General features: G+C 35.3%; 1 protein-coding gene across 1 annotated transcript; it reads left to right on the forward strand.

The window, feature by feature from the left end:
* The first annotated feature begins 233 nt into the window (after window positions 1–233).
* Window positions 234–1,724, forward strand: LOC146954920 (uncharacterized). Its single transcript, XM_085746871.1, has 2 exons — window positions 234–599; window positions 666–1,724. The coding sequence occupies exons 1-2, from the start codon at window positions 234–236 to the stop codon at window positions 1,722–1,724; spliced, it is 1,425 nt and encodes a 474-aa protein (XP_085602997.1).
* The last annotated feature ends 10,694 nt before the right edge of the window (window positions 1,725–12,418 follow it).

The following is a 12,418-nucleotide window of genomic DNA, read 5'->3' on the forward strand; positions in this document are numbered from 1 at the left end:
ACCTTTTGGAAAAGGAACCGATTACAACACATTTACAATTTTCAAATGAAACCATGTTCCTCTACAATGTTTACAAATTAACTTTGATAAGTCCTTCAAAAAAAATGTGTCCATTTTTGCATAAACATATCATGCTTCATTTAGCATTCATAGTTTCTAGTCTGTGTCTCATACTTTGGTTCTTTCAACAAAAGGTCAATCTATTAGTATCTCCAACACTCGGGCAAATTAGAATGGATCATCTTAAACAAGAGAACCACAAACTTCTTGAAGAGGTGACAACCCTCAGGGCCGAGAATGAGATTTTGAGGAACTTAGTGTCCTTGATGACGGTTGCGCAGAGTCAGCCATTATCTCTTCCAGTTGTTAGCACTCAAGCTCAAACAGTTGCTTCCACTACTCCAGTTTCAACAGTGTTCGCTAGTAGTCCTCAACATGCTATGCTTGAAGGTTATCTCTGGAGTACACCTTTAAGTTCTGGTGAAGTATTCCGTCCTGGTGTTTCTAAGGTTCATGCTCCTTTTGTGCAACAAACAATGCCTGCCCCTCAATCAGGCCCTATGATCCCTCAAGCTGCGATGACTTACTCAACTCCTCGGGTTCATACTACTTAGCAAGGCCGTGGGCCAATCTATCACTCAGAAAATGTGGTTGCATACAACCAGGTAGAAGAACTGAGAGGAAAGTTTGATAGGATGCAGTTGGAATTGAAAGCTCTCCGTGGGGAAGAATTGTTCGGGGAAAATGCTTATGATCTCTGCTTGGTACCAAATGTCATGATACCACCCAAATTCAAGGTCCCTGATTTTGAGAAGTACAAAGGGAATACATGCCCTAAGAACCATTTGACAATGTACGCCAGAAAGATGTCCCCTCAAATCGACAATGATAAGCTTCTTATCTACTGCTTTCAAGATAGTCTGACTGGTGCCGCTTTGAAATGGTACATGGGCCTAAGTCGTGCTGATGTCAAAACTTTCAAAGACTTGGGCAACGCTTTCGTCCAACGATACAACTACAACTTGCACTTGGCCCCAGACAGAGATGAACAGCGGGCTATGACCCAGAATGATAATGAATCTTTCAAAGCATATGCCCAGCGATGGAGAGATTTTGCTGATCAAGTCCGTCCACCTCTAAATGAGAAAGAGTTGACTAACATTTTCCTGAATACTCTGGATCAGTTCTATTATGAGTATATGGTTGCAAGTCCACTCAGGAACTTCAAAGAAATGATGACCACCGGTATGCTTATTGAAGGTGTTCGCGAAGGACGTTTGGTTAAAAAAGGTGTTCCCACTGATGTTTCAGAGGAGGAAGACCGGGAAATGAGTGTGGTGGAAAGTCAGCCTCAACAACAGTATCTGGCTTATCACCCTGTTGCTGCTGTTATGCCTATCATGAATGTTGGCCAAAATTCGGGTTATCAACCCCAGTTTCAACCATATCAACAGCAGTATCAGCAACAGCCTCGACAACAGACTCCAAGAACTAAATTTGATCTAATTCCAATGAAATATGCGGAGCTATTTCCCGATTTGCTTAAGAGGAACCTTGTCCAAACTAAACCACCACCTCCAATGCCTAAAAAATTGCCACCACGGTTTAAAGCTGATCTCTCATGTGACTTCCATCAAGGGGCAGTAGGTCATGACATTGAGCACTGTTACGCTTTCAAGAATGCAGTCCAAGACCTATTTGAAGCCAATCTCCTGCCTTTCTAAGTTTGGACTCTAACATGCAAGTTGATCCGCTATCGGATCTTGGAACCCGATGTTGATACATGGAATGTTTAGCTGCAATTGGGTCTTTGCTGATGTTTATTTCTACTACTCATCTGTTTAGTTAATATGTTTGTTTGTTGCTTTATGTTTTTCAAAAAAAAAAAAACCTTTCGTCCCACCCGGGACGGAAGTGAACTTGTTTAGGGCTTTTTGCTTTATGTATTTTCATCATTAATTAAAAGGTCGCTTTGATCCCGACTTTGTTTTTTTTATTTTGTGCTTTTTTCTGGAAAAATGGTAATATAAAAAAAACCAATTTTTTTTTAAATCATTTACACATATCTGCATAATCATGTCTATATCAATAATCAAATCATGCATTAATAAACCCGTTGAACACTTAAACCCTGTACTCTCTCTCGACTTTGAGTTCCTTGTGTCCGAGGCTGAAGAAAAGGAGGATGAAAGTTTCCCAATGAGATGTGTTGCCTACTGGGGCATCTTGGCCGCCGAAACTGCAAATGTCAAGAAAGATTGTCCAGAAGAGGACTTTCATGTACAAAGACTGGCACGAGATGCTATCATTTTCCTTACAGGGATATTGTACTTCAAGTGCACACTTTAAACAGGGGCAACCCCCCCACCATCCCTCAGTATACAATTTAAAGGCAGTGCTCCACATGGAGATTAAAGTCTTGTCAACGGAAGTTCCGATGGAAGATAAGCTTGATTGAACTTAAAAGTGTTATTGTCGTGTCGTGGACAGTTATATCAAAACGACAAAGCAAGTATTCGACAAAGAAGGCTCATCCCCATGAATATCAAGAAAGTGGCTTTGTGCCAAAAATATGTTACCCGATTCCAGGGGCAAATGGATGCCAAATTACAAAGAATGGTGACAAACTTGTATGTCCAGTGAATACCGATGCAGTCAAGAAATACTTTGTAAAAAAATGATATAAAAAAAATGTGTTTATCCTGATAGGTTGAAACCCGTAAGGGCGACCTATGCAAAAGTTAAGGATTGTGACAAAGTAACTGCATCTGGTCGGACATGACTCACTTGGGGCACTTCAGCCAACAAAAGATTTCCGACTTATGGCAAGGTAACTGCATCAATTCAGATATATATGATTCATCTGGGGCATCTGGACTGTTGAAATACATCCGATATGAAGCATCTGCAAATCAAAGAATTGGAACAGTGGAATTCAAAGTTGTTAGAGAGCATAGCGGTTATTGTGTTAAATGTACCTTTTCCAATATAATTACCATTTTCCAAACTTTTTTAAATCCGTGGAACCACGCCTTTGGTAGGTCACCACTCTATTTACATTAATTTGAGCATGTGCCCATTTATTTGAAATTCTCATTTATTCTGTTTACATAATTTTCTTCTATTTTTGATGTGAATACTTAAAGCAAAAAAAAAAAAATTTAATGTCTTTTGAAAAGCATAAACAACAGGTACATCTTCTTTGAACTTATGAGTAGTTGAAACATACATCAACATTCGTCTCAAGGACAGTTAAACTCTGCAAGGTAAGCATGACCAGAAGCTGTGAAATGGCCTCTGTCAAAAAAAAAAAAACAAAAAAACAGAGCTCGCTAAGTTGAAAACCCGAAAGGGCGGCTTAGGCAAAAATGAGCGTCCTGGTGGATTGAAAACCCAAAAGGGCGATCTAGGCAAAAATTAGGGGCATAAAAAAAATATATTCCCGGTGGATTGAAAACCTGAAAGGGCGATCCAGGCAAAAGTTAGGGCCAAATGGCAAATGCATTATGTGCTGGTTTATAAATGGCGACTTCTGCTAGATTGATCGATTGATGAATTTTATCTCGTGAAATGGCGACACCTGCCTGTAGCTTGATTAAAATTGTCTCCTGCCTGTGGTTTGATGGATGGCGACTTCCGCCTTTGCTGTGTTTGAGGGTGACTTTTGCCTGTGGTTTGTTTGATGGCAACTTCCACCAGTGGTTTGATTAAATGGCGACCTTTTCCAGACTTCTGATTGATGGGCTTTTACCTCTTCAATGGGTCGAATATAAGTTTTTACCTTTTCAGTGGGTTGATTATGGGTTTTTACCCCATTCGGTGGTTTATTCATCAGGTTTTTACCCCTTCAATGGTTTGATTAATGGGCTCTACCCCGTCAGTGATTTGATTCATCTCCAATGATATTATCCCCAATGAAGATTACCGAGTGTTTGTACTACGATATTAGTCCACCTCTCATCTTACTTGTCCAGTCTTGTTAGTCTCACTTGTCATATAGAGTCGTACATTCACACATTCATACATTCATGCATATAAACATTCATGCATTTTGCACGCATACAAATATCATTTTATGCATGGTTGTATTATCACCTAGTGTCTTATTGTATCTCACAAAGGTGTCATCCCCTGCTTTGTCAGAAAACGAGATGTCAACCAGTTTTAACCTTCACAAAAGTGTCGTCCCCTGCTTCGTCAGATAACGAGATGTCACCCAATCTTTTTCTTGTCAAAGTGTCGTCCCCTGCTTCTTCAGATAACGAGATGTCACTCAATCTTTTTCTTGTCAAAAGTGTCGTCCCCTGCTTCGTCAAATAATGAGATGTCACTCAATCTTTATCATCAAATATTATTATTCCCCGATTTTTCGGATTACGGAATATCAAGTGTTTCATTCCCCGCTTGGTCGGAAGACGGAATGTCAAGATTTTTATTCCCCGGTTTGTCGGATTACGGAATATCAAGTGTTTCATTTCCCGCCTGGTCGGAAGACGGAATGTCAAGATTTTTATTCCCCGGTTTGTCGGATTACGGAATATCAAGTGTTTCATTCCCCGCCTGGTCGGATTGCGGAATATCAAGTGTTTCATTCCCCGTTTGGTCGGAAGACGGAATGTCAATTTTTATCTTCTCAAGTGTTATCCCAGTGTCTGCTCAGCTTTATTTCATGTATTGGTCTTTACCACGACAGTTGGTAATAGACAGACTTTATCTTCTGTATTTTCGTTTTTACCACGACAGTTGGTAATAGACAGGCTTTATCTTCTGTATTTTCGTCTTTAATAGACAAGTTTTATCTTCCGCATGTTCGTCTTTACCACGGTAGTTGGTAATAGACATCTTTTTTTTCTCCCCAGTGAACCTATCAGTTTATCCCCCGTCAGTTTATCTTCGTCGTCTTTACATTCATACTTGCATCACAAAGCATTCATATCATTATATTCACAAGCATTTCATCCTTAGCATTTCAACTGGCCAAATTTGGTGTACTTAATATTTAAGTCTCTTCGACCTGTTGATATAAAATTTTCATCTTTTAAATCCCCGTGACGAAGAAACTTAAATAGGGGCATCTGTCATACCCCAAATTTTGACCACTTTTCTTTGATTTTAAGTTTTTATTCGTGTTTTAAACGCCGAGTAATTTCGTCGTTTCAGACGGTCGGCAGAGAGGTATTTTAAAATACCTCATTTGGTTCCGAAAGGGACAATTTTATATTTTATTAATTCTTTTATTTTGTCTTTATTATCATGAATTCCCTTTATTCAATTTCCTTTTTAACTTTGTGTTTTTTATTCCATTTATGTTGTTTCCTTTCATATTATTTTTGGTTAAGTCACGTTTTTAGTTTTTTTAAATGATGTTCCTTTTGTTTTATTTTAAGGTCTAATTGTAGTCTTTTTAGAGTCTTTAGGTCCATAAGTCAGTCCAAGAGAATATGCTGTCAATAGTCCAGTCCACGTGTCTTAAGCCTATTGGTCCATTTGATCCAAAACCCTAATTCAGCAGTATAAATACACTGCATTTATTGCAGTCAGGGGGAAGAATCATTATTCACAGTCTGACACATAGCAGCTACTAGCCTAGAAACCCTAATTCCCATTTTTGTTCCCTCCTTCGAGAATCAAACAGCAAAAATGTATGAATATCACATAAACACAGTATGAACATCATGAGCTGAAATCCAGAAATCAATCACTACCACTACTGTTCATTCATCACCACTGTTCATACGTTCCAAATTCACAACACAACAACAATTCGAATCTGTCATCACCACAACAACATTGAAGCAACAAACAGTCCTCACACAACCGAATCAAAGTACAAAGAAGAAGAGAAGGAACTGGAGTCAAGCCAGAGAAGAAGCAGAATCTGAACCGAGTACAAGTTCAAGTCGTCCACGCTTTGTCTGAACGGAACCGAGACGAAAACGGAAGAGAGGAACAAGCAGAAACGGTGCAGGAACAGATCGTGCAACAAGCATACCACCAAGTCGAGTTTCTTTTCTTTTATGTTTTCCCATCGGCTCTCTGCTAGCGTTTTGCTCCAATCTCAGAGGTAACTCGGTTTCCCTTAATCTCTTCTTCGATCTATGTGTTTGTTGTGTTCATAGTTGGTGATGAAGTAGTGTTTATTTTGAGTTATATTCTTAAAGGTTTTTCCTAGATCTAGGCCGATGTGATGTTGTTTTTGAAAATCCGAGTTGAGTTTTGAACTCAGAAGCAAAAAAGGTGTCTGAAAATGTTATTTGTTTTTTTAAAACGGTGGAGGTTTGGATTCCGACGCAGAGGTGCCACCACCGGCCACCGCGCCGAAAAATGTTTTCTCGTCGGAGAAGAAGCTGTTGTGTTGCAGAGCTTCTCTCTTTAAAACATACTTAGAGAGAGAAGAGTCTATGTGTTATGGTTTTTTTGTGGTTTTTTTTTAGCATTTATACTAATATTTTCCTTATGTATCCTGTGTACGCTGCTGCTTAACTTTCCTGTACGCCTTGAAGTTAGGCCGTTAGATCGTAGATCTAACGGCCGATGATGCATCCTGCTTTTAATTATATGTGTGTCTCTTTGTGTTAGTTACTGTATGCCTTTTGATTGGACCGTCAGATCTTTGATCTGACGGTCACTGTGCTTCCAATTTTACCTTTCTGTTTTGTGCTGTGTTTTTTAAACCCTTGGATCTTTGATCTAGTGGCTGTGATGAGTTGATACAGTGATTGAATCTGGACCTCTGGATTCATCAGATGGTCCAGATTTGTCCAATCTGAGCCCAACTGTTTTGTTTAATTTCTCTATACTTTTGCTTGCTGCACCCCCAGTACATGTTGTCTGCACCCCCCTTCCTGCATATGTGTTTTACTCATTCTTTTACAAAAAGCTCATGCATATTTTAAACTCATTTTGTGTCTTTGATTCTATGCATTTTGAAAACACTATTTCATGCATTTTTTTACTCCATGATACCTTCTTGTCAAATTTGCTTTAATATTTCAATTACTAATTCACGCATTTCTTTAAAACTTCATCATCAAGCTTTCCATTTGATAAGCCATCCTAGTATGTTATACCTTCAAGCTTTTTATTATCTTGTTTGCTTTAATTCGCTTTTTTGTTATCTTGTTTGCTTTAATTTCAGTATAATCTCATGCATTTTCTTTTTCTATTGCAATTTATTTAAATCCCATGATATTTAGTGTGTATAACTAGGGAAATTGATGTAATTTTCTTTTGTGCTTTTTATTTCTCTTAGAATGTATCTAGGAAGGGTATGTAATAATGTAGTAAATGCACACACCGACACAAGCACCGACACTATCACTTTATTTATCGCTTTACACTCGCTTTATTTTTCACGTCGTTACGCTAGCTTACCGTTAGTTTTAAAAATCTTTTTTTTTCATCTCAAAAATCAAATAAGCAAAAAATCAAAATATTTTCTTAATAAACCTTGGATCCAAATCCAAGAGGTTTTTCCTTTATTTTCTTAATCAAATTTCTAATGAACCTTAATTGAACTTAGACTAAATTTCTTAATTAAAATTGAACAACTTCACACCATTTTATTCTTCTATACCTTGAGGTCTCGCAACCCTTCTCAAAACCATTTTCAAAAACAAATTAAAATCAACCTAACCCACAAAAAATATTTTTGAGAGCGAACTACATCGGGTTTTGATCCCTTTTCATTTAAGGGTATGTAGGCAAATGATTTATCCTTCCAAACCAATCAAATAAAAACAACCAAAACAAACTTCTTCTCCCTCCATTCTTTCACTTAAGCTTTAAGTAAACATTTTCAAATAAATAAATGAATTTAGCACAAGATAAAGTAGGAAAGAGGTTACCACGGGGTACCGTGGACGATGCGGGTGCCTAACACCTTCCCCAATCGTAACTGACCCCGGATCCAAAAATAAGGGTTTTTTTTTCTCATTTTTGCCATTCCCACGAAAAAATCGAGAAGTCCAAAGATTGAAGGTTCAAAACCAATTAATGGATTGACACCCGAAAATCATGGTCTACACGGATTAATCCCGAGTGGAGTAACCCCGGAAGTTAATCCCTTACTACCGGCAAAAAACCTAGCTAAGGCACACCAGACTCCTTCAGTGACGTGCGGCTCCCTTACGGCTTAACCATTCCCCTCGGAGAACCCCTTGAATCCAACCTCGGAAGGATTACAAGAGACACGACACCTACTCTTACTTAATGGTCTTGACCATATATGATTCTTGTCTTAAAACTTGCTTAAACTTTCTTGTGAATATGATATCTAATCGCATAACATCTTTACAAAGTCTTGGTCTTATGCATGCATGAAAATTAAACTTAAACATGCTATCTCTTTTATCTCGGATCCTTAAACGATCCTACTAGAGGTAAACTATATGCTTGCTTAACTTTCTAGGTGAGTGGATATCTAATCGATTCACGTCTAGTCGTGCTTGCATGCTCACTCTAGCTCCTATACAAAGAGAATACTCTATATCACTTCGCATCTTATCAAGCATAAGACTCAAGTCTAACATTCTATTCCTTTATATACTATTCTAGTTCTTGACAGCTATGTCAAGGCTCTACTTTCATTCCCCTTCTTAGTTCATCACTACCCGAACATATTTCATAGCATATCATAACATCTCATGTGCTATTCGTCATTAAAATTCTTGATGTTGTTCATGCCTTTCTTTACCAATATCTTTAGGTGTATTGTGCAATGATAACTTGCCTTTGAGGGGTTTTTAAAGTTATAAGAGACTGCAGGGGAAAGCTTCGTCGAAACCACTGCATTTCATGAATTTTCTTAAAAAAAGTGTTGTGATGTGGAATCTCGCTTGAGCGAGATTGGCAGTTTTGATTTGACATTGACTTCGCTTGAGCGAGATTTTCTCGCTTAAGCGAGGTTCTTTAGTATCAGACCTGCAGAAATCGTAATTTTGACCTCTAAACCTCAAAATTGAGTTTCCAATGCACACAAACCACCCAGAATACATAGAAAACAACTTAGAACAAATACATAACAACAAACAACATAATTTCAATGACTAATGGCAATAGGGGTACTAAAATCTTCCAACTCATAAACTAACATAATTCGTGCTTTTCTCACAAGAAGTTGCACAACCCAAGGTAGGAGAACTAGCTAAAGAACTCACCTAACATATTCCTTGTGATTCCTCAAGCTTCAAGCTTCCCAAAGTTCAAACCCTAACTTATGAATCCAAGCTTTAATCCATTCTCTTGGTTGTTTCTTGCTCTAGAAGTTGCCATGATTCATACTTGATCACTAATTCCATGAATTTGGAAGCTCTGATGGTAGAAAATTGGGGAAGAGGGGACAGTCCATATAGAGAGAGGGAGGAGAGAACTCTTTTCTCTAACCTAGTGAGAGAAAGAAAATGGGAGAATGAGATATTTTAGGCCAACAACATATATCTCTTCCGCGTGCAAATACCATTATACCCTTGCCTTAAGCGTGTTTAATACGGTACTGATACATAACTCGTAATAAACTGACTTCATGTAATAATCATTATTCATTACGATTTCTTTCCTTGAACTTTCGTCCTCCGGCACGCTTAACTGGTAATATTCCGATACCGACAAGCGAGATATTACAGTTGAGGATTTTATAAGCATATATATGCAGAGGAAATTTTTTATTTAACGATATATGATAGTTGATATGACAAAATTTGGAAAACTGGTGACCATTTTCAAAATATCAACATCCCTGTATTGTTTTTATTAAATAACTTTTTATTTTTTATGCAAATCACCATTCAATGATTGCACCGCACCCGTTGTAGATTTAATGTGTTTTATGTGAAGAAACAAAATTTAATCTAAATATATGAGAAAATTGATATGATAAAATCGTGGAAACTCATTAATATTGTCAAAATATAAACATTAATATTGTGTTTCTATTGAATAACTTTTTATTTTATATGCAAAACACCGTTCAATGTTTGTACCACACCCGTTGCAGATTTTATGTGTTTATATATGCATAAATAATTTTTTACGTAGATATATGATAAAATCGATACGATAAAATTCTGAAAACTCGTGACTATTTTCAAAATGATAAAATTATGAAAACCTGTGACTATTTTCAAAATATCAAAATCAATGTAGTGTTTCTATTAAATAACTTTTTATTTTATATTTAAAACACCGATAAATATTTGCAACGTATTCGTTAAGGATTTTATAAGCATATATATGTAAAGGATTTTTTTTATTTAACGATATATGACAGTCGATATGACAAAATTTGGAAAACTCGTGACCATTTTCAAAATATCAACATCACTGTATTGTTTCTCCAAAATACCATTAAATATTTACACCGCACTTATGTGATTATATCACCAAAATCAAATTTTATGTACACCGATATGAGATAGTTGATATGATTGAATTTTGAAAACAAATTATTATTTTAAAAATATTAACATTAATGTATTGTTTCTTTTTTGAAGAAATTAATGTATAATTTCTATTATTTTTTAAATGAAAATTAGTAAGATTAAGAGATTAAAAGAGATCATAATAAACTATTTTCCTATACTTATATTAGAAAAGAGTAATATAAACTATTTTCCTATATTTATTCTATAATACACTGTTTTTTCTTATTATTTAATAGAAAATTGACCATGAAACCCACTAAATTAGTGATATTAGAAGTCCGACCGAGGATTTTTTGTGCAATTTATTTAACAAATAAAGAGAATCGGATAATAAGGAGAAGAAAGAAGAAACAGATTGACTTTTATATTTGTAAAATATAGGGAATTAGTTGTAGGCTTCGTAGTGATAAACAAAAAAAAAATTAATTAAATATATAAGATAAAGGGAATCAGATCATAAGGAGAAGAAAGATGAAACAAATTGGCATTTTTTATTTGCAAGATTGAGAGAATTAATGTTAGGCTTGGAAGTGATAAACCAAAAGAATTAGTTATGCTTGGAAGTGCTAAATCTACAAAATGACGATATAGAGACTCCAAAGTCATAAATATACAAAATGGCGATATCGAAAATTAGTTAGGCATGAAAGTAATAAATCCGAAAAATGACGATACATAGGGAATAAGTTCGGCTAGGAAGATAAACAAAAAAATATATATATATATATAATAATTGTTTAAAGATGGATAAATAAAATTTTTATTTTGTAAAATGACGATTGAACGCATAAAATTAAGAAGATTATGAGTTTAATCGAGGATAATTATGAAATTTACTGGAGTAAGATTTTCTTATTTTCTTATTAAAGTAGTAGTAGCAGTAGTAGTAGTAGATTAGTAGTAAAAGTAATACTACCAACAAAAGATTAGTAGTAAAAGTAGATATTTAATTTTGTTGTATGGAATTGAAAAGATAGTCGTCCGTAATTATCTTGATAATATATTGGCTTTTAAAAAGGATAATTATGAAATTTTGTTGGATTTCAATTTTTATATATTAATTTTTTTTGAAACAATTTTCTTATGTATTGTTAGTAGATTAAAAATACAAATAAAATTTTAAAATTAGGAATATCTCGAAGACTTATTAATTTTGCATACAAAAAACAAATACGCGTAGAAAATTGTTATTCCTTTACTAACTCAAAATATTATGAAGAAATTTTTAGTACAAAAAAGTAAGAATTTTGATTCTTTAAAGTTTGGAAAATAATCATTCTAGTTTTGTTTGTTTAGTTATAGACATATAAAGTTCGTTTCCTTTATTTAGGAAAATATTTATGCTAGAGTTATGATCTATTTTGTTTAAAGAATCATTCAGTTGTGTGTGAATCAATTATAGCATGAATATTTATTGACATAGAAGATTCAATTTTCTTTTGGTTATGAAATTGAATATTTTTCTTATAGCATGATTATGATGTTAGAGTTTATTGTTATTAAGTTTTCTACAATAATATTTTGTCTTATCATGCACTTTGAAAATATTTCATGCTATGTTTGTTGTTGCTATTATGCGATATATGTAAATGTATTGTCTTACACACATTGGTGTGATTTGTGACTTGCATCTTCTTTCAAATTCTTGTGAATTTTTCTTCACACTTAAGGGTTGTTGAGTGGCCTTGTGGTTACTTAGAGACATAATGGACTAATTCAGCCTACATTATGTTAGTAGTGCTTTGTAAATTTAATACCATTCCCATTTAATTTACTGTGAAATGTCTAGTAATTGCGGTTTTTTTGGTTGAAACAACATGTAGCCAAAGTAACCTCTGTTGTGTAGATTTGATTCAACTGAACTTACAAAAGACGTAGTATGGAATTATTCATGCGGGTTGTCGTCGGCCCTAAGGAAGGCACAACTTGGCCGGATAGTTGCATGCATGAGATAATAAATGTGTGTTGATTTTAAAGTAATTTTCCATGTGAATAAT

The sequence above is a fragment of the Medicago sativa genome, chromosome 1 (assembly GCF_051527215.1).
Source record: "Medicago sativa cultivar Bolivia chromosome 1, Bolivia_mono, whole genome shotgun sequence".
NCBI lineage: Eukaryota > Viridiplantae > Streptophyta > Magnoliopsida > Fabales > Fabaceae > Medicago > Medicago sativa.